This window comes from Mus caroli, unplaced genomic scaffold (assembly GCF_978045245.1).
Source record: "Mus caroli unplaced genomic scaffold, Mus_caroli_1 scaffold_14, whole genome shotgun sequence".
In the NCBI taxonomy this organism is placed as follows: domain Eukaryota; kingdom Metazoa; phylum Chordata; class Mammalia; order Rodentia; family Muridae; genus Mus; species Mus caroli.
The window spans coordinates 34,757,885-34,779,216 of NW_028227269.1; the positions used below are offsets into that span (position 1 = coordinate 34,757,885).

The window sequence follows — 21,332 nt, forward strand, 5'->3', positions numbered from 1 at the left end:
GTGTGGCTAAACTCAGAGACAGGTTTTGGATTGATGAGGTAGAGAGGGTAGGGGACACTGGCTAAAACTGGATGAGTCATGAGGGGAAACGGCTGAAAAGAGAATGGCGGCTTAAGGAGGTGAAAGTCTTTGCTACTGTGCAAGCACAGGGCACCTCGTTACCTTTTGATTTTTCTTCAGTTGGGATGACTTCTCTTTAACATTAAAGAAAAGCAGATCCACTTATAGAGATAGATATGGATGGACAGTTTAATAGAATATAACGCAAAGCAATGCAAGCAATAATTCTATAAAAAAAGGGTTTGTAAGCGTACATCAACCCCTTATCATGTGAAGAGGAAATTAAAGTTCCACTGAGTCTGTTTAGTTCTTTTGAAAAAATCCCAAGTTCAACAAAATGGCAATTCTTTGTATTTCTTTCTATTGAATATGTAGGGGTTTTGTTTGTTTGTTTGTTTGTTTTGTTTCTTAAGCTCCAAGCCAGCCTCACTTTCCCCAGATCCTGGCCTTTGTGGTTCTTAGGGATTGTTTCCCATTCTCCTGATTCTCCTGTTTCATTTGCAGATGACTCTTGTGTGTTTATATCCACACTCGCACATCCTGCATTGTCTTTTCATGGATGTCTTCCTGGCCCATCAGGTTAATCCATAATGGACTGGGTTGTTCTAAACACCCAAAGCCTGTGATTGGAGAATCACACTTGCACACACATGCACACACACTCACACATCAGTGACATCTACTTGCTCTAAAGTCCTCTGGTGATGATAGAGAGCCAGACTTTCTTTTGATAAGAGCCTGGTTTATGAATGTCTTTTAGCCCTTTGCTTTGGTGTTCCAATGGTGGCTTTTAGTTTTTAATCGAACCTGGCAAGTTTTGTGTTTCTGTCTATGAATTTTGTGCGTTTATATTTGGTTTTATTTTGTTCACCTTGTTGTTTGCCTTTGCCGAGGTTTTTTTCTTAACATTTTAATTAAAATTGTTTTCTCCCTTTTTATTATTTTTGTTACTTTTTACTTTTCATCTTCAAAACATCTCAGTTTTACCAAAAGAACGTAGGAACAGTACAAGGAGCTCACACATACCCTACAAGCAGAATTTTGTACACAAATCAGGAAATTAATATTGATGTGACTCCATTATTTAATCTTCAAGTAGGATCCATCTCCTTTTTAGGTTTTGAAAACATATGTTGCAGTTTGTTTTAATCTGTGGCGTATCTTTGGCCTTTCATGGGCATGCACTTGAAAAATATTATTTGTCTGTATATTCACTGTTGATTTTTGTGCGTGTGTTTGTGTATGTGTTTTGCATATATAAGTTGTATGTGCAAGTGTGTGTGTGTGTGTGTATGTGTGTGTGTGTGTGTGTGTGTGTGAGTGTGTGTTGGGAGTATGGAAGCTATGGAGAATGTCCAGTCTACTGCTCTATCCCTCTCTGCTGTACACTCTTGAGATAGGGTATCTCACTGAACTTGCAGCTAGGCTGGTAATCAGAAGCCCCCAGCTGTCATCTTCTCCTCTGCCACCTACAGGCCCCTTCATACACACAGCGAGGTCTGGGCTTTTGTGCACTGCATACATCCATGCCTGACTTATGCTGCCTCCAGGGATTTAGACTCGAATCGACTTCTGTACTTACATAGCCATGCACTCTTGCCCTTGGCCTTCTCCCTGGCTCAGTCTCCACTAGGACAAATATCAGATAATTATTTTGTGTAAAATTACCAGTTAGGTTTCTGTGCTGGTTAGTTACCCCCCCCCCCATTCCCACCATGTGACATAAACTGAAGACACCTGGGAAGCAGGACTCTCGACAGAGGAGAAAATAAGCCCACCCAATTTGCTTGTGGGCAAATCAGTGGGAGCATTGTCTTGATTGCTAATTCATACAGTGCCTAGCCCACTGTAGGCATGGCCACCCTTGGGCAGGTGGGCCTGAGCTGTATAGGAAAGGAAGCTGAGAAAACTAGGAGAAATAATCCACTAAGTAGCATATGTCTGTGAACCTCTGCCTCAATTCTCAGCTTCCTGTTTATGTCCCTCCCCTGGCTTTCCTTGACATTGAACTGTGATGTGGACGTGTAAAGTAAATTAATCCTGTCCTCTTCCAACTTGGATTTGGTCAGTATTTTATCCTGGCAACTGAAAGATAATTTCTGAACTGTTTCCTCATCAACGACCTCAGTATGTTCATTTTCAACAAGAATATCGGGCTTATGTGACAGTGCTCTGCAGACTGAGGTGTCCCCTACAGTCTCCTACTTTATCTTTAATTTCCTCGACGGAAATTCGTCAATAGAGTTGGTCAAACATTTTCTCTTTTGTGTGACAACTGTAGGTTCATTCAACTGTAGGTACATTCTCTCATCCTCCTTGTGGGCTTGCCTTGTTTACCTAAATCAATGCTGCCCTCTTCTGTTACAGCAGCAGAACCAAATGGCTTTAAATACATGGTCCTGGGTGAAGTTAGTGGAAGGAGTTGTGTGTTTTCCTGTTGCTTAATTCTCTTTGTTCTTCTGGACTCTAGCTTTTCTGCTCTAGCTTCTCGTCTGCAAAAAAAATTCCTGTCCCTCTCTGTGCTCTTCTGTTCCAGGGGAAGGCTGTCAGTCAAATCAAGTGCTGTTTTATGTCCCTCCCCTTTATGAAGGTGATGTCCTCGCTCATCTCTATTGGGCTTTTTTTTTTTTTTCCTGTTGTTGTTGACTTTAGATCAGCCTCCACCCTTCAGTTTTCTCTTCCTTCTCTAGTGGCATGGGAACTTTTTACAGTTTAGTGCCCCCTCGTTTTCTTTTTCCTTTAACTAAGTCATTTTGACATTCAGGATTTTCACATCATCATTTTGTATTCAGGAGGCCCGGGTTCATTTGGTCTTTTTGATCTTCTCCTTGTTTTAGGAGAAAATACTGAGACCACTGCTTACTGGCTTTAGCTACCTGGAGGGTGACCTTCGTGGATCGTTGCCCCTTTACTAAGTCTCTTCTGATTAAGAAGTTTCTCATCTTACCTCCAGACAATTTGAGATTTATTCTCCATATTTACATGAATGTTTAAAATTAGTATTTTTAACTAGCCTTCTTTCATGTCACCCTTTTGTTATTAATCATTTTATTCGTTTACATTTCAAATGTTATCCCCCTTCCTGGTTACCACTCCATAGCCCTCCATCTCAGGCCCCCTTTCCCCCCTCGCCTTTGTGTCTTCCATCCACTCATGCACTCATGCCTCACCACTCTAGCATCCCTCTAATCTGGGGCATCAAACCTCCATAGAAACAAGGGCTTTGCCTTCCATTGATGTGAGATAAGGCCATCCTCTGCTACATATGTATCTGGAGCCAGCAGTCCCTCCTCAGGTCATTCTTTTTAATGCATTTTATTTTACTATCATTTCCCACTTTCTAAGTGACATGTTTTTATCCACTATTGTGATTTTAAAATTTTAATTATCTTATATATTTACCTGTTATTATAATTATTTCCTGGAAAATGTTTGGTATTTTATATTCATATACTTATTTTAAGATTATTACTTCATTTTGCATATCTTCTTACCTCCTAGAGTTTTATTCTGAGGTCTGCTTTCTTGTATGTGACTCTTTTTTAATTTAAATAATATATTTATTTTTATGGGCACTAGTGTTTTGCCCCTGGAACTCTAGTCACAGATAGCTGTAAGCTGCCTTGTGGGTGTTGGGAATTGAACCGAGGTCTTTTAAGAGAGAAGCCAGTGCTCTTAATCACTGAACCATCTCTCCAGCCCTATCTACCCCCTATGACTTTTTAGTGTAATAAATGTAGTTTGCTCAACTGACAGAGATTGTGTTTTATTATAATTTTTCAAAAATAGCATTTGTGTATAGTTTGGTGGCTTTAGGAGAGAAGGTTAGTTTTCACTTTTGTATTATAACTTGAAATAAATTGTCATTTTATTCCTGTCACAATTGTTGAAGTGACAAAAATGGCTGTCAGTACAATTGTTGATCTCTCTCTGTGTGTTTGTGTGTGTGTTCTGACTAGCTAATTTAAAGCTTTCTTCATATTTAGTGTCCCGATGTTTCCACAATATTTATTTGTATGATTGTTTATTTTCATTTTATCTACCCCAAGATTCACTGGGTTATAAAACCCAGTGTTCATCTGTTCATGAATCTATAGAATAATTTCAGCAATACATCTTTAAAAACTATTTCCCTTTATATCTGTTATTCCTTTGTACAGGACTTATTAAATGTATGTTTGAATACTTTGTGTATTCTGAGTTCCTTACTGCTGCTTTGTTGTTTTCTCTGATTTTTTTTGATAATGTCCTCAATTCCTACTTTAGTTTTAATAATTCACTCTTGAGCTGTATCTAATTTATTGTGTGATCTATTTTTAAAGATATTTTTGCTTAAATCCCACAGAGTTTTAAATGTGTCAGTGTTGCTTCAAGTCTGTGTGTGCTTGAGTTGTTTCAGTTATAGGCATGTTTGAAAGGGTTGCCTATTTTTGAATTTCAATTATTTAAATGTAGTATACAGTTTATTTTATGTCTGTAAATTCCAATGTAAATTCACTTTGATGCTTAATTGGTCTATTGTTTTATTTATAATTTGTAACTGTGAACATATTCATAACATTTACCTATTTATCTGACTACATAATTAATTTGCACAATACAAAACCAAGCAATAGGCCAGTCAGTGGTGGCGCACCCTTTAATCCCAGCACTTGGAAGACAGAGACAGGCAGATTTCTGAGTTCGAGGCCAGCCTGGTCTACAGACTGAGTTCCAGGACAGCCAGGGTTATACAGAGAAACCCTGTCTCACAAAACAAAACAAAACAAAACAAAACAAAACAAAACAAAACAAAACAAAACAAAACAAAACAAAACAAAACACCCAAGCAATAGAAAACCCTAACACATATCTATCTTACCATATCTTCAAAAGTAGATTAGGTGGGCTTCTGCAGCATAACCATCAAATAAGTCGGAGGATTTCCTTTCTGCTTTCCACTGAGTTTATCTCATCACTAGTGAAGGGACGGCTAAGTGTATTCTTGTCTGTCAAGAAGCCTTGGTTAGCTGGTATGCCTTCTGAGTTCACTGAGACAGCACACTGACTCCCTGTTTGTTAATGGAGCAGACTCAGTACCACTCTTCGCCTCAGATCCTCCTGTTTCCCAGCATGTATTCATCCCCAGGAGGTTTCACACTGGCATCCTCTTGTGCCCACACACAGAGCTCTCTCCTGGCAATAGCCGTGTTGCTGTTAAGAGAGAAGGCAGTAGCAGCAGCACATGGCTTCTCCTTAGTGTTCCTTTTTTTTTTCCCCCTGATTTTCTATCTCATCAAATGAACTCTTTCCGAAGATCCTGAACTTAACCCAAATCACATTGTCTTTCCCTACCTTTATAATGACTGTTTAACCCTTGTCTTCTAGGGGTTTCCCTTCCATATCTTGTTCTATAGCTAAACCCCACCACTTCCCTGTTACAATTTTCTGAGATACCTATGTTTTCAAACCTGTGTTATGTAAAGCATAAGTTAACTTCTATAACAAAGTTAATCAGGGCATTGCATCTAACCCTTTCTCTTTTTTCTAACTCAACGTACATTTATGTTCTGCTTCTATGACATCTTTGCTGACATTGGATATCTTTGGCTAAAGCATCCTCTTTATAGCTCTCAGAGTGAAATAAGTACTACCAAGAAAATAATATCTACCAGGTTTCCTTCCTTCAATACAGAGCATCATTTCAGAGGAAGATCTGTAAACTGGTGGTGCTATGAAGTTTTCTACTTCCTGTGTGCTCAGTTCATTTTGTATCCTCTGCTGATGGGAAACAGGTCAGGAAGAAACATATGTGCCAGCCCTGACCTCGGGAAACAGTTGCTTCTGTTCCCATGGAGGAAAACACCTTTGCCAGATTAGTTTTGCAGGCTAAAGTTGACAGACCAGACCAGATCAGACCAGATTTTTTTTTTTTTTTTTTTTTTTTTTACAGACTGGCTGCAGCTCACAGTTTTGTTTTCTTTTTCTTTTTTTTTAATTACTATTAGTTTTTTTCTTGGAACGATTCATTTTTAAAGACAATAATAAGCATATTTTATAGAGAAAGCCTTGAACGTTACTTGACCCCTATTAAACACTTGAGATTCTGATGGTTCTTAACCAGAGGTTTTGTTTTCTCTTTTCTTATTTTTTCTTTTTTGGAAATACTAAAAAACAAACAAACAAACAAACAAAATTTACACACAATTGTTCCTACTAGGGCATTATCTGAATTCCACTGATTTTTTTTTATCTTAGTTCTCTTTATTTGTTAGGTTTAGAATTAAACATTTAAAGCTAAGTATTTAGAGAATTAGTGTACCAGATAGAATGAGTCTATCAGAACTTCTCCTTCAATAGATATTATTGCTGGGCTGGAGAGAGGGCTCAGCAATTTAGCATATAGTGAACCCAGTGTACTTTCTAGCAGGACCATAGTGGCATACAGCCTCTATCACCACAGGTCTAGAGGATCCCACACCCTCTTCCAGCCTCTAGGATCTTCTGCACACCGGTGCACACATAAGTATATATGTGTATACTCATGCAGGTTCACACAATACACATAAATAAAAAAAGAAAATCTTGCTATTACTTTGATACCATGTGTTTAAAAAGAAATGCTCTAAAATCCATTTCTTTGATTATTTATCACTTTATTTTTAGATGTGAATACAGCAGCTGAATAAGGCTAATCTCTGGTGCCCTTGGATGACATTTTTAGAATTTCTATTTCATATGTTTATGGTTACCTTGCCTACATATGTGTATGAATACAACATGTGTGCTTTGTGCCTAAGAAGAACAGAAAACGGATCTCAAGAAACTCAAGTGACAAACAGTCATGACCCACTACATGGGTACAGGGAACTGAACCCAGGTCCTCTGCCCAACGGCAAGTGCTCTTAAACACCAAGCAGTCTCTCTAGTCCCCTTCTATTGTGTTGGTATTCGTTTTCATTGCCAACAAATACCATTTTCTTTACCTAATGGGTGGGTGTCCTGCTGGTGCTTCCACTTTGTATGAAACAGTGCTTCTCATTTGATGGACCCTTGGAATTTAATAGAATGTAGTAGAGTAGGTTTTTATTGTTGTCTAGTATGTGGAATTCTCAGAGCAAGTGTTGTCTCATAAGAGGGGAAACGTAACACAAACTCCTTGTTTTTGACATGTTTTCCAGATGTTCAATGAAATACAGTTGTGGGTGTAACCAACCTGTGCCCTGCTGGTTGCATGATGGTTATGAATGTTGCCTAATTCAAAACTGCAGATGGGACTAAAACAATATGAGACTTTACTTGTCATTCCTCCCCACCCCCCTTGTAACACCATCACACAAATCTCAAGGATGAATTTGGCACGACAGTGGCATGCCATTTTGTCAAAAGTCGCACATGATTTATAGGCTATTTCACACATGATATATATCACTTTAGTAAAATTTATGGTGTGTCAGAATTGCCTTAGCAGTCCACTGTAAGCATGGTTTTTGGAAGACTGAGAAATCTAATAACTAGCTCTCTATAGAGTACATACAATAAACAGAATACTTTGAGTCTATCTAGAGTACTTACAATGAATGAAGGTACTACTTTAAGTATAGAATACAACTTGGAGTTATGCCTTAGCATCTTATAATTTAACTAAGAAAACAGTACTTGTAAATACAATAACAATAAAAAATACTTTCAAGAGATTTTGAGTAACACCATGGGAAAAAATTTGCTGATGCATAGAGTACTTCGTGAAGGACACTGTCGTAGTTGAGTCTTTGAAAATCAGATAAGGGACTAATATCCAATATATATAAAGAACTCAAGAAGGTGGACTCCAGAAAGTCAAATAACCCCATTAAAAAATGGGGCTCAGAACTGAACAAAGAATTCTCACCTGAGGAATACCGAATGGCAGAGAAACACCTGAAAAAATGTTCAACATCCTTAATCATCAGGGAAATGCAAATCAAAACAACCCTGAGATTCCACCTCACACCAGTCAGAATGGCTAAGATCAAAAATTCAGGTGACAGCAGATGCTGGCGAGGATGTGGAGAAAGAGGAACACTCCTCCATTGTTGGTGGGATTGCAAGCTTGTACAACCACTCTGGAAATCAGTCTGGCGGTTCCTCAGAAAATTGGACATAGTACTACCGGAGGATCCAGCAATACCTCTCCTGGGCATATATCCAGAAGATGTCCCAACCGGTAAAAAGGACACATGCTCCACTATGTTCATAGCAGCCCTATTTATAATAGCCAGAAGCTGGAAAGAACCCAGATGCCCCTCAACAGAGGAATGGATACAGAAATTATGGTACATTTACACAATGGAGTACTACTCAGCTATTAAAAAGAATGAATTTATGAAATTCCTAGCCAAATGGATGGACCTGGAGGGCATCATCTTGAGTGAAGTAACACAATCACAAAAGAACTCACACAATATGTATTCATTGATAAGTGGATATTAGCCCAAAACTTAGGATACCCAAGATATAAGATACAATTTGCTAAACGCATGAAACTCAAGAAGAATGAAGACCAAAGTGTGGACACTGTGCACCTTCTTAGAATTGGGAACAAAACACCCAGGGAAGGAGTTACAGAGACAAAGTTCGTAGCTGTGATGAAAGGATGGACCATTTAGAGACTGCCGTATCCAGGGATCCATCCCATAAGCAGCTCCTAAACGCTGACACCATTGCATACACTAGCAAGATTTTGCTGAAAGGACCCAAATATAGCTGTCTCTTGTGAGAGGATGCCGGGGCCTAGCAAACACAGGAGTGGATGTTCACAGTCAGCTATTGGATGTATCACAGGGCTCCCAATGGAGAAGCTAGAGAAAGTACCCAAGGAGCTAAAGGGATCTGCAACCCTATTGTTGGAACAACATGATGTACTAACCAGAACCCCGGAGCTCTTGTCTCTAGCTGCATATGTATCGAAAGATGGCCTAGTTGGCCATCAATGGAAAGAGAGGCCCATTGGACTTGCAAACTTTATATGCCCCAATATAGGGGAATGCCAGGGCCAAAAGAATGGGAATGGGTGGGTAGGGAAGTGGGGGGCGCTATGGGGGACTTTTGGGATAGCATTGGAAATGTAATTGAGGAAAATATGTAATAAAAATATTAAAAATCAAAAAAAATCAAAAAAAAAAAAAGAAATACATTTTGTGTTAGATGACTTAGCCTACATGTAGCCTAATGTATGTTCCACATTTGTTCAGACTAGGACAGGCTATGCCAAGTTATAATGGTTAGTAATTTCAGTGTATTAAATTTATTTCTTTATTTCTAAAAAAAAAAAAAAAGAAAATGGATGTGAGATAGAAAGACAGCTAAGGGGAAGCCATTTTCTGGGGAAAGATAAGAGTAATCCCACAGGCCCAGCCACAAAATTGGATTCCAAATTCTTTTGTGACATCACTCATGATATCAGTATGTGAGAATGTCTGTTAGGTATTCACATCAGAGTGCTTTGGGATACTCTGGTATGTGAAAATGAAGTGCTAATGAGCCTGTGTTTCCATGATGTGTAATTACTTTCTGCTGAGCTTTAGCATATCTATAGGCAAAGCCAAGTAGCTGTCTAAGACATGTTAGAGCAGTGTGGGCACATGGTGCTGTGCTTGAGGTCTTACTGGGGTGGGTGTCACAGTGAAAAATAAGTAGCCTTGGTAACTGTAGGTGACTTTGTCTAGGTTCAAAATTTGTATAGGTTTCTTTTTCTAAACTTTTTATTGATTCCTTGTGATTTGTACATCATGAATTCCAGTCCTACTCATCTCTCTGTCACCCTTGCAGCCCCACCAAATAACACACACACATACACATGCACACACACCCCAAAGCATAGAAAACATCTCACCATGGAAGCTGTCATATGTCACAATGTGTGTCACAGTATATTCCTCTGACTACACATCTTCACTTGCTAATGTTCATTGCAATGAGTCATTGTCCTGGTTCAAGATCTCTAGCTTCTATGACACCATCAGTATTGAATCCTCATGGGGCCTCCTCCCAGTTGTCCTGTGTCATGGAGATCCTGAAGCTTTGGATTATCAGAACTGGTCTATTCATGCATCCCAACTGTTCTCAGATGACATAGATTTGGTCACCCAATGCCACCCGCCATCAACAGGAGGCAGGGTCAGCTCTCATGCCCTTGAGATGGCTCATCCACACCCATGCCTCCAGAATGGGCTCCACCGTGTATCCCAGTCAAGCCATGGGGCTCAGTCTGCCAATTACAGCAGCCTATGAGGGGCTGGGCCAGCTTTCCCACTCTCATACCCTCGAGGCTGGCTTCACCATCAGATTTCTCCATCATGTTACTCAGGTGAGATATAGGCCAGTGATGGGCCAGGACCAGCTCTTCCCCTCTCATGTCCTGGTTGGAAGTGTGGTAGCTCTACCAACTACTGCAGGTGACAAGGGCCAATGGGGAAGGGTATTATGTCCACACATACACCACTTCACAGCAGAGAAGCTAGGGCCAGTGATTTCTCCAGGATCTTACCCTTGGGGCTGGCTTCTCTGCACCACCTCTCCCAGAAGCAGCTCTACTGTTTTACTACAGCTCTTCTGTGAACTGTTCTCCCAAGTGTTGCAGCCAATAAGGAACAGAGCCAGTTTACTCACTCTCATGGTGCCAGGGCCATCTCTCCTAACTGCCACAGGCAGTGAGAGTCAAGGTTGGGGAGGGCAGTCCCCTGCACCCATGCTACCTCATAGCACATGAGTGATGAGACCAGATTTCCCTTGTTCTCAACCTTGGTGCTGGTTTACGTATGCCCCCATTACCGGGATCAATTCTGCTGTGCTGTATAGGTGAGGTGCAGGGCCTGCTTTTCCAAGTGCTGCTGTCTAGGTGAGGGGCAGGGCTAGGTCTCCCACAATGAAGATCCTGTGGGAAGATTTTGAGACTGTTGAAGATGGCAATGGGCAGGGGCATTTCTTCTGTGCCCACGCCATGCCATGGCATCAGATGAGTGTCAGGGTCAGCTTTCCCACACTCATGCCTTCAGAGTCAGCTCACCTACCTTTACACCTGCTATCTGGGACAGCTCCACTGTGCTGTCTGTGCAAAATGCAGGGCAGGTTCTCTTGGAGTGCTACCACAGGTGAGAAATAGGACCAGCTGTCCAGAGCATAGCAGCTAGTGAGGGGTGGAGCCAGTTATGCATAGCCTCTGGATAACCATGTGGTCCCCATAGGCAGTCCTGACCTGGGACATCCCCATGTTCTCTATTAGCAATATGATCCATGGACATCTACACCAACTCTTACCCCTCTTACCTCAGACATGGCCCTCAGTGGCAGCTCATGCTAGGACCTCATCAAGGTTCCAGGTTGTGAGGCTGTACGCTTACAACAGGCTACTCCTCTCCATCCATATCTCTCCAGCATCTCTCTTCATAATGCTCAAACTGCTCTACTTCTCTTTCTCTCTCATCTAACCACCACACCCTCCACATTGTGATGGCTCTCCCTGCAGGCTGGCCATGTGTCTGGTGGACCCCCAGGGTGACATTCTCCATTTGTGTTATATGGCATAGCAGCAAGTGGGTGCCTATGGTCTGCGTGTTATGTGTGCCAGAAGGTAGGTCTGTGAGTGTCATGACAGTCTGTAGTTCTGTCTGTCTTCCTCCTCCTCCCATGCTGCACTGTGTGGTGGTAGGCAGGGCTCTGTGCATCTATGACCATCCTTGCCATGGGGCAGAGGGCGGGTCTCTAGGCTTCTTTCATGCAACACCAGGTGGCATGGTAGACCTAAGGTATCTGTCTGTCTTCCTCCTTCCTAGGTGTACTGTCTAGATTTGATTTGGTTTAATTTGATTTTTATGTGTCCTAGACATAAAACAGATTGGGCCTCCAAGCCAGGCATCAAGCTAGGACTAACAAAGGACTGCCATCTGCTCTGCCACTAACAGATATAAGAACACCAACAACAAGAAGGTGTCTCTGCCCATTACAAGAGGTGTCAAAATGTTTGCTTGTCTTTTTAATCAAAGAGGACATTGTCTAAAAGACCATTTTCAGCCTTACTATGTTTTAAAACTGGTACTATGAATTATGGAATAAAAAAAATAAGGTACAACTGTGTGAGAAGCTTCAGCCCCAAGCAATTGACATAGCAATTAATTGTTTTTTCCAGGCCAGACATCAGGGCTGTTCACTTTCCACATTTCACAGAATTTTAATCAGCTCCTTTGTTATCTCTTTTTTTTTTCCTATTCAGCGAAATATTGGTGTTGCCTCCTAAGACATCCTTTTGTATTTTATATTTAATAACCCCAGGTTATTCCTTTTTTCATAATTATATCATTTCAAATACTTATTGAGCATCAATTATACCATAAAGCTCTGTATTAGGCAGAAAATAAAGGAGACAAAAGCAACGTGTGACTCCAAATACAGTTTCCATATATTTTATTACCTAGACCTTGGGGAGAATATGTTTCTTTTTCAACCAATAAAAGAGGCTCTCTCTCTCTCTCTCTCTCTCTCTCTCCTTCCTTTCTTTCTTTTCTTGACCTTAATAATTAGTTTTTGTTATTTCTCAATTTTCTTTGTTCTGAATAATCACCAATAACATGGTCAGTAAGATATCAATTAAACCAATAAAAATAAACCATGTAAAAACATATGACCATGTTAAAATGATTTTCTTTTCGACAGAGACTGGTTTTTTGTTTGTTTGGTTGTTTTTTTTTTTCTTCAAACCATCAAGGGCTGATCACTTGGACCTGCCCTGAACACTTAATCTTTCTTCCACTAGGTGACAGTGTGTCACCATGAGACTTCTCCCCCTGCCCCCATATCTGTAAAATATGTAAAGAGAAAGCCAGCATCAAATAATTTTGATTTTATATTAGTGATGATATTCATGATTTAAATTAATGTAACAAGATGGTTGAAGATTTATAAAGTCCACCACTTGACAATTTTATGCTTTGCAGTAAAAATGAATAGATATAGCCACATATATGTATAGATATGGTTTTAACACTTTTGTTTGTTTAAGGTATTTGCAGATTTTAGGCATGTAAGGCATAACTTTTGTTCTGTATTTACCAAAGCAAGCTTGGTAAAGGTGAAGGATATTAATATCAAGGTATAAACAATCTGAATTTCAGAGTGGTTTTATAGCTCCAGGAAGCTGAGTTTAATGATGAGTGTGGAATTTGGAATTTGCTTAGACAATACAATATTTTTATGGAGGAACTTTTAAATTTCCTGAGACATCTGAAGTCTAAATATATAATGGTATTTTTAAGTTTATGGTTCTCAGTAAAATGCATTGCATTACAATGTTTATGGGAAAAGAGTATCTCAAAAATTTCCTTACATGTTGTCTGTAAAGATTGGGAGAACAACGACGTCATAGACTTCCTGCTGTTCTTTAAAACTGAGTTCTACAAGCCTGCTTGTTTGGTTCTCACAGCCTAACATAAACTTAATTACACTTCCTCAAGCGATGGCATCTGCACACTACAATGACAGGAGTTAATATTTTTAAACCTACATTTTAAAGAGATCTTCTACTTCAAGTACTCAGAATATAGTTTCTCCCAAAGTCACCTTTTCTCATAGTTAAAAGGGACAGTGAGTAAGTACAGAACTGTGAACACCTACCATCATATGGCATCAGTCACGCCTGTGCTTACTGCTGCCATTTCTTTGCCATTTAATTTTGGAATGAGAGCTTCTCTGGGTATAAACATCAAGGTCAACTGGAGAAGCGAAAAGAGCTGCTAAGAGTTTAGGGGGTGCTGTCAGTTCCTCAGCTCTGATCAACCTAAACAATCACTTAGTTTTTAGAAAGCTTGATAGAGGCTTAGAAGTCTCATAAGATTTCTGCCTCAAGTCTAGAATATGAGGGACATGAGAAAATGAATTATTTACCAGTCAATAATAAATGAAACACACAGGGCAAGACCCAAATACCGTGTAGGTTTTTACTCACAAAAAATAATTGCTATAGAATAAAATTAGATTATTGCCTTATCTGTTAAAAAGATAATGGTTGCTTTATTTTTTTGTTTGCTAAATTTTTTTTTTTAAAGGCAGTGTTTGTCTATGTAAGCCCTGGCTGTCCTGGAGCTCACTCTGTAGACCATGCTGGTCTCAAACTCCGAGACCTGCCTGCTTCTGCCTCCAGGGTTCTGGGATTAAAGGCCACTTTAATTCCAGTGAGTATCTGGGCAATGTAAGTTGGACTTGTAGGGTTTTTTTCTTTTTCTTATTTAAGAGGTGGGGTCACAAGGGTGGGGAGAGCAGACATGAGAAGACTGTAACATGAGTGTCATCTGGGCATATTAATTCAATTTCCCAAATAATCAATACTAATATTATGTTGTCAAAAGGAAAGATGATAGTGATGTCTTTAGGGTGAGTGCTACAAAGGGCAGAGTGGGATATAAGTGACATGAAGGAGAATAAGGGGAAATAGGGCTTATTGGGAAAAGAGAAGGGAGGTCCATACAGAAGAAAGGAATGGAAATGGGAGAAATAACTGAGGAAGTTTGAAAAAGCCATATGGATTCATATTGTTTTATATTTACTTAAAATTACATCTAAGTGTGTGGTGGTTTCAATGGGAATGCTTGTCATAGGCTCATATATTTTAATACTTGTTCCTAGTTGGTAGATCTAGGATCTGTTTAGGAAGTACTAAGAGGTGTGGCCTTGGGGCTGGAGAGATGGCTCATAGGTTAAGAGCATTATCCAGTCTTCCAGAGGTCCTGAGTTCAATTCGCAGCAACTACTTGGTGGCTCACAACCATCGGTAATGGTAATGAGATCTGATGCCCTCTTCTGATATTGTCTGAAGACAGTGACAATATACTCATATACATAAAATAAATAAATCTTTTATAAAAAAAGAGGTGTGGCTTGTTGAAAGAGGTGCTTCTCTGGAGGTGGGCTTTGAGGTTTAAAAAGACTCCCACTATTTCCAGTGTTTCTTCCTCTGCCTCCTACTTGTGGATCTGGCTGTGAGCGCTCAGCAATTGCTGCTATGCATTTGCTCTGCCATTGTGCACTACAACCCTCTGAAACTATAAGCCAATTAAGTGACAGAAATCCCAGTACCAGGCAGGATAAACATCCTTTTGCATTGTTGGTCAGGGTAGTCTGAGACACTCCCAAAACAACATAGGGCATTGCTTTTGTCCTTGATTTCCTCCCAGAAGTAGAGGGTAAGTTTCTGTTGCTAAAGACAATGTGCAACTTGGACAAAGGATTTCAAAGACTCAAGCTGAATCTGACTTGAAAATCTTCTCCCAGAAGACTACCCTTAAAAGTACTGGAAAGCACTATGCAAGCTTCCAAGGGAGAGAAGAAAGCATCTACAGTGCTTACAAACCGTAACAATGGCCAGCACAGAAAATATTCATTAAGATGGTACTTATGTCTTGGTAGTAACTAGCTGTCTAATTGGACTTAAGCCCCCTGAACAGGAGGGAAAGCATACCTGGTAATGGAAATTTAGCCAATTATCCATAATTGGTGATAACATGGCTCTAAGAGCACTTAATACTGCCACTATCATAAACCAGTATACTTTGAAACTGTATTCTAAATACTCATCCTTATGCTCTCAAATAGGTGTGGCTCACACCAATCACCAAAGACACTCCTCTTTTCAGCAAAACTAGGCCATTACAGAAAACCACAGCTGGTCAAAATGGAAAGAACAACTGATTGTGGGGTGTTGGATCTTAAGAGATATATCTACAGGACAATCCCTACACCTAACACTCAAGAACAACACTGAAGAGCGGGGAAATGGATAAAAGAGTCAAAGAAACATGTAGTCTGCTGTGAGAGTGTATCTTCTAGAAATTTCAGGCAGGATACCCATGATACTTCACCTGTGTCACATCGACACTATGCCTGCCTACATAAGACCTGGCCCATGGCACCGCCAATGGACATGCTAATGTAGAAAGGAGAAATCACATGGCTCCCAAATCCTCGACAAATAACTGTAGGCAAAGGACAACAAAGAAGGAAGAGTTAGTCTTTCGTGCTGCTCCCTAACTGACCATTTCTAAACAAGAAGTCAGACCTGAAATCACATACGTATAAGTAATATTAAACAGACTCAGCAGGTTGTATTTATATATTTGTGTGTGTGTATGTGTGTGCGTGTAATAACTAATAGGAATCCATAAATTTGAAAAGGAGAGGGCTTCAGGGGGAGTTGGACTGAGGGCAGAAATGATATAATTATAGTTATAAATATTTAAATTTCAAAAATAAAACATAATTTGGATTAGATAAAAGATAATGTTGACTAAAACTCTCTCTTTGTATGTGTGTGTGTGTGTGTGCACAACTTTTGTTTAAGCATGATATAACTCCCCATAGAAATTATAGGTGCTAGAAAGATAGGTGAACAAATTTACGTAGGTAAAACTTATGGTAAATTCTGATTCTCAGTATTGCATTTGAAGAATAGTGAATATTAAAAACAATCTTTTCATGTGGTTCCTTTGGGGTTATCCCTAACACTTTCAAAATGTATCAGTTAAGCTTTGCATCTGTTCTTGAGTAATTCTTATGCACCAGATAAAATGAAGCACAAACTTGCTTACTTTTAGCTTGAGTCCCATAATATATTGCTTAATATTCTATTTACTTGGGTCAATAGTAAACTAAAGTTGCTGAATGTTCTTTTGGCAGTCTTTTAAAAAAGAGTAAAGTTTCCAAACAAGAAGTTTTCTTTGTAAAAACTGAAGATACGTGTAGACATAAATGTTCTCTGAGACTTCAGAGAAAATTCTAAATTGTTGATTTTATATGATGCACATTCAACTTAAATGTAAGCCATCTTGAAAATAAATCTAATGTAGCTTGTTTTGCTTATGAGAAACCTAAAATAATTTTGTGATTAAATCTTTTAAAAGACAACAAAGCACAAAGAAGAATTATCATAAATCTGTTGTATTGTCAAGGTTCTCTAGAGGAACAGAACTTATAGAATTCCATCTTATATGTAATATAAGATATATTAATATTTAATCATAAGCATATATATGTAAAGGGAATTTATTAGAATGGCTTAAGGCTCTGGTTCATCTAATCCAAAACATGGCTGTCAGCCAAAGGAAGGTCCAAGAACCAGTAATAGTTCAGTCCATGAGATTAGATGTATTAGCTAGGCTTCAGTTTCTGTTGAAATCCGGGAAGAAGTTGACTCTAATGCTAGTGAAGGAAGCAAGAATGAAAGCAAGCAAGCAAAGAGAGTGCAAGCGTCCCTTTTCCATGTCCATTATGGAGGCTGCCAGCAGAAGTTGTGGCTCAGAATAAAGGTAACTCTTCTACCTCAAAAGATCCAGATTCAAGGTGTGTTTATCTAAAGATCTGGATTAGAAGTGGGTGTTCCCATTTCAAATGATTTCATTAAGGGAAAAATAATCTCTCACAGGTATACCCAGACATTTGTGTTTTAGTTAATTTCAAATGTAGTCAAATTGACAGTCACGAATAACCATCATATGTCTCATCCTCAAATGCTAGAGGATCCTCTTAGCAGTTAATATCATTCCTCCACTGTTTTCAGTGGAGTTCATTTGTTTCCCTTGTCAGCTGAGTTTCTACATTTACCCTGCTATAAGTATAGCCAGGAAAAATGAGTGAAAGTTGTACTGTCAAATATGTGTTAGATTATTTATTGTTTTACAAGAGAATGGAGTTCTAAGTAAAAACAAATAATATGGTGCTATGCAGTGAACAGGGTAACAAAACAAATAATAGTAGCCCTGGCAGTGATTGTAACTGGAGGGGGATGTGTGCTTTTGCATATCTTGGACCCTCTGATAACACTGGGTAGAAAATTGTTACTTATTGAGTTCACTGAATCTGTTCTTTAAAAAGTTGTACATGTATAGGCAAATACTGGCATGCATTTAAAATGCACTGGATTCCTGGTGTGGGTCCTGAGAAGGGAACTTTGGTCTTATAAAAGAGCAGTATGTTCTCTTAACTCCTGGACCGTGTCAGTAGGCCTAGATTAGTGTTGCTGCAGTTATAGAGAGTAAGTAAACAGATGACGTATTAAATTTGGGTCATTTTCCTTTGCCTTTTTAGTATGGGAATTTGGCTTTGCATTCATACTTATGACCTGGTTTATAGCACTGGTACATGTCTGTAAGACCAGTCATCACATTGGATTATCAAAAATCATTTTTGTCTACTCTGGACATTTGTCTCATTTCTGTCATTCTTTTTTTTCCCCCACCGTCTCAAGAAAACATCCCAGAATTTTGTGCCATCACTATACTCTAGGTCCATCCTATTTGTGTGCCCTGTGATTACCTGTGATGATTGCCTGTGATTACCCGGAAGCCAGTGTTACATGCATTTGGGCACACTGAATAAAACTGACTGTCCAGGGATAGAGCTGACTTATTTTACATTTTTCTCTTTCCTGAAGTGAATATTCTGAGATGATATCACTTCTGAGGATTTCCTTATATGGTTTCCTAAATGGTCCATAGCATTTCCTTGGGGTGACAGGAAGGGAGTTCCAATGATAAGGAAAATAGAATGATAATAATACCGTATGATATTCAAATATAACAGAAACCTTTGCTGTGTGCTTCATCTGATATGCTGCTCTTAATTATCTGTAGGATCAGCACAGCTGGCTTCAGCTCTGCCTATTTCATGTCAACCAGCTTAGTTAATTCTTAATTTCAGTGTTGTATTTACAGTGTTGTTATATTTTTTAGTGTAGGAGATATGTTGCAAATTTCCATTTTCTGTTTTTATTGACATTTTGGTCTCTTCCATTATTTTATGTGCGTTAATCAGTTAGTTTTGAAATCCTTGTGTTCTGCTTTTAATTTGCATATTATTGTTTTGTCTTTTATTTTCAGGATGAGCAGAAGCTACAAGAGAGTTTAGGACAAAGTGCAGCCATCATAGCTGCCTTAGTTAAGGAAAGAAATTCTGCACTTGTTGGGCAGCTCCTGGTGGCATGAAGAACCCAGACAAAAATCATCTATAAGCTTCCAAAGATACTTCCCGAAGGCACCCCCTCCCCCATCTCCATGTCCCCTCCTTGTGCATACAATATTTTAGTTGTTTTCTTTATCTTGCCATTTATTGGATATGGTTGTGGAAATGCATAAATGTTTGTGTCCATAAAATTATGTGTCTAATAAAAATGGCTCCAACCAGAAAAGGATAAGTAAATGGAAAATACTAATTTCATGTAAAGAATCTGTTCACTACTGTAGCAAGTGAAATTGAAATGCTAAGGTGAGCCATTCTTTTAAGGATGAGAGTTTAGACAGCTTGACTGTTATGTAAGTCTATGCTAACATCAGTCAGAATATGCTTCAGAACTAGTCCTAATTCTAAAACCATCCTCTTACCATGTGATAATGTATCTTTTTTGCCTTGTTTTGGGATTCACTACAACTTATAAAGAGGAAGAGAGCTGGGAAATTGGCTTAGTGGGCAAACTCTTGCCTAGTATGGGTATGGATAGAGCAACATCACAGAAGAAAAAGAAAACCATGCTGGTAAACACTGGGCAGAAACAGGAAAGGGGATGTCTCTAGTTTTCTTCCCCTTGGCCTCTTATTGCTCTCAATCTCTACAGATCTCTAAAGAGAATGAGATCCACTCTTTTATCAGTTTTACATTGTATCTTTTCTCTGTCTTATGAGGTGTAATGATGACATTATTTTAAAGAGTCTCTACTTCTTCTGGGTTAGTTTCAGCACTGTCTGGAGAGCTTCCTGAAAGTTGAGTCGCTTCAGTCCATCCATGCCCACGGTCTTCTGAAAAGCAGGGAGGCCAGTGCTGTGGAGTTAGCTAATCTTAATGCTGGAATGGTGGCCTTGCTAAATCAAGATTTCATTCCCTTCAATTCCTATTGGCCATACATACTACTGTTCTTTATGTTGCACTTAATAATTTTATATGCATACAGTTGTTGAAATGCCTTTGGTTATATACATACATTTTTTATTGAAATACGTTAAATCAGAACACTCTAGAATTTACACTGGATGAAGAAATTATAAAAGCTGCATGAAGTGTGTTTACTCAGGATTGTCAATAAATATGTCTACTTTCTGAAATGTCTCCTGCAACATGTTAAATAAATTCCTCTATATTTTTGAGTTTCAATACACAAACTTAATGCATTACATGTGAATAGTAGAGGAGATTTCAAATACTAATATTGTATTAGAGTTTATATTTTATATTTAAATAAAAGGGGGGTAGAATATAATGAGCATGGACTAGACACTGCAGTTCTTCTTAAATATAATGGAATTATTGATTGTAAACTCAGATATAAATTAGTCAGCTCATCCATTTCCCGACCCCCACCCCCGCATTCAGAAGTGTAAATCAGTTAACTCAAATTCACAAAGGTGAAAATATGTGAGAAATGTGTAGATTTTGTCTAGAAATTCTATGTCCCTGTTGATGTATCCAGCTGTGTGTGGAAGGCCACTCAGGAGTCTATACACTGCCTGTGATTGCCTGCTGAAGTCTGAAGACTTTGAAAGTGCTCATCGGGCACAAGGAAATTGCTAGTAATACTTAAGGGGAGCACGAGTGGCTCACAACATGTCACAAATTAACACGTGTACACATTAGAAAGATTGCTCTCTAGAGTGCTGGGTAAGTCAACATAGAGTTTATTAAGGGCAGAGTATTAGAGAGGACAGGCATTCACCCAGGGTGCACATTAGTGATTCACACATGCAGGATGTAGACGTAATGCTCCATCCAGCACTGTTTACATGAAGAAATTAAGACTTGGAGATCTTAATTAATTTTCTCAAGGTTTCAGGGCTACACTGTAAGAAGAGACAGGGCTTCCTTAGGAAGACTGGAATAAGTTTGTGCTCATATCCTTAATGTAGCAGCAGCTCCTGGCAAGGATATCTAGAGGAGAGGCTGGAGATAGGATCTTGGATTCAGTGCTAAGGAATGAAGAGACACAGGGAAGACAGAAGCAGAGCACATCTCTGGCACTGGCTTGAACAAATCCCAGCACCATCCAGCCTTAGCAGGGTGAAGGAAATGGAGGGACTTAGCGACCAAAAGATAAGGGAAAGTATTCCTTTTTAAATTGTTTGCTAAAAGACCACGAAGAAACTTTACATTTTCACCATAATTTTTGTAAATTTAACTACTTTAATCTGTCAATTCTGAGTTTATTTTCCAAAATCTTTTTAAAAAAATAGTGACTATGGTAAAATCATTTCTAGATGTAAAAAAGTGTTATATTTATATTTCAAAAT

The 21,332-nt window shown here is 39.0% G+C and overlaps 1 protein-coding gene across 2 annotated transcripts in view; it reads left to right on the plus strand.

Moving 5' to 3' along the window:
• Crppa (CDP-L-ribitol pyrophosphorylase A) overlaps positions 1-20,291 on the plus strand; it is a 321,431-nt gene extending 301,140 nt beyond the window's left edge. For both annotated transcript variants that reach the window (XM_021179106.2, XM_021179109.3), the window contains exon 10: positions 18,939-20,291. In XM_021179106.2, coding sequence (XP_021034765.1) covers positions 18,939-19,043 — 105 coding nt within the window. In that variant the 3' untranslated portion in view covers positions 19,044-20,291. The remainder of the gene's footprint in view (positions 1-18,938) is intronic.
• Positions 20,292-21,332: the final 1,041 nt, after the last annotated feature.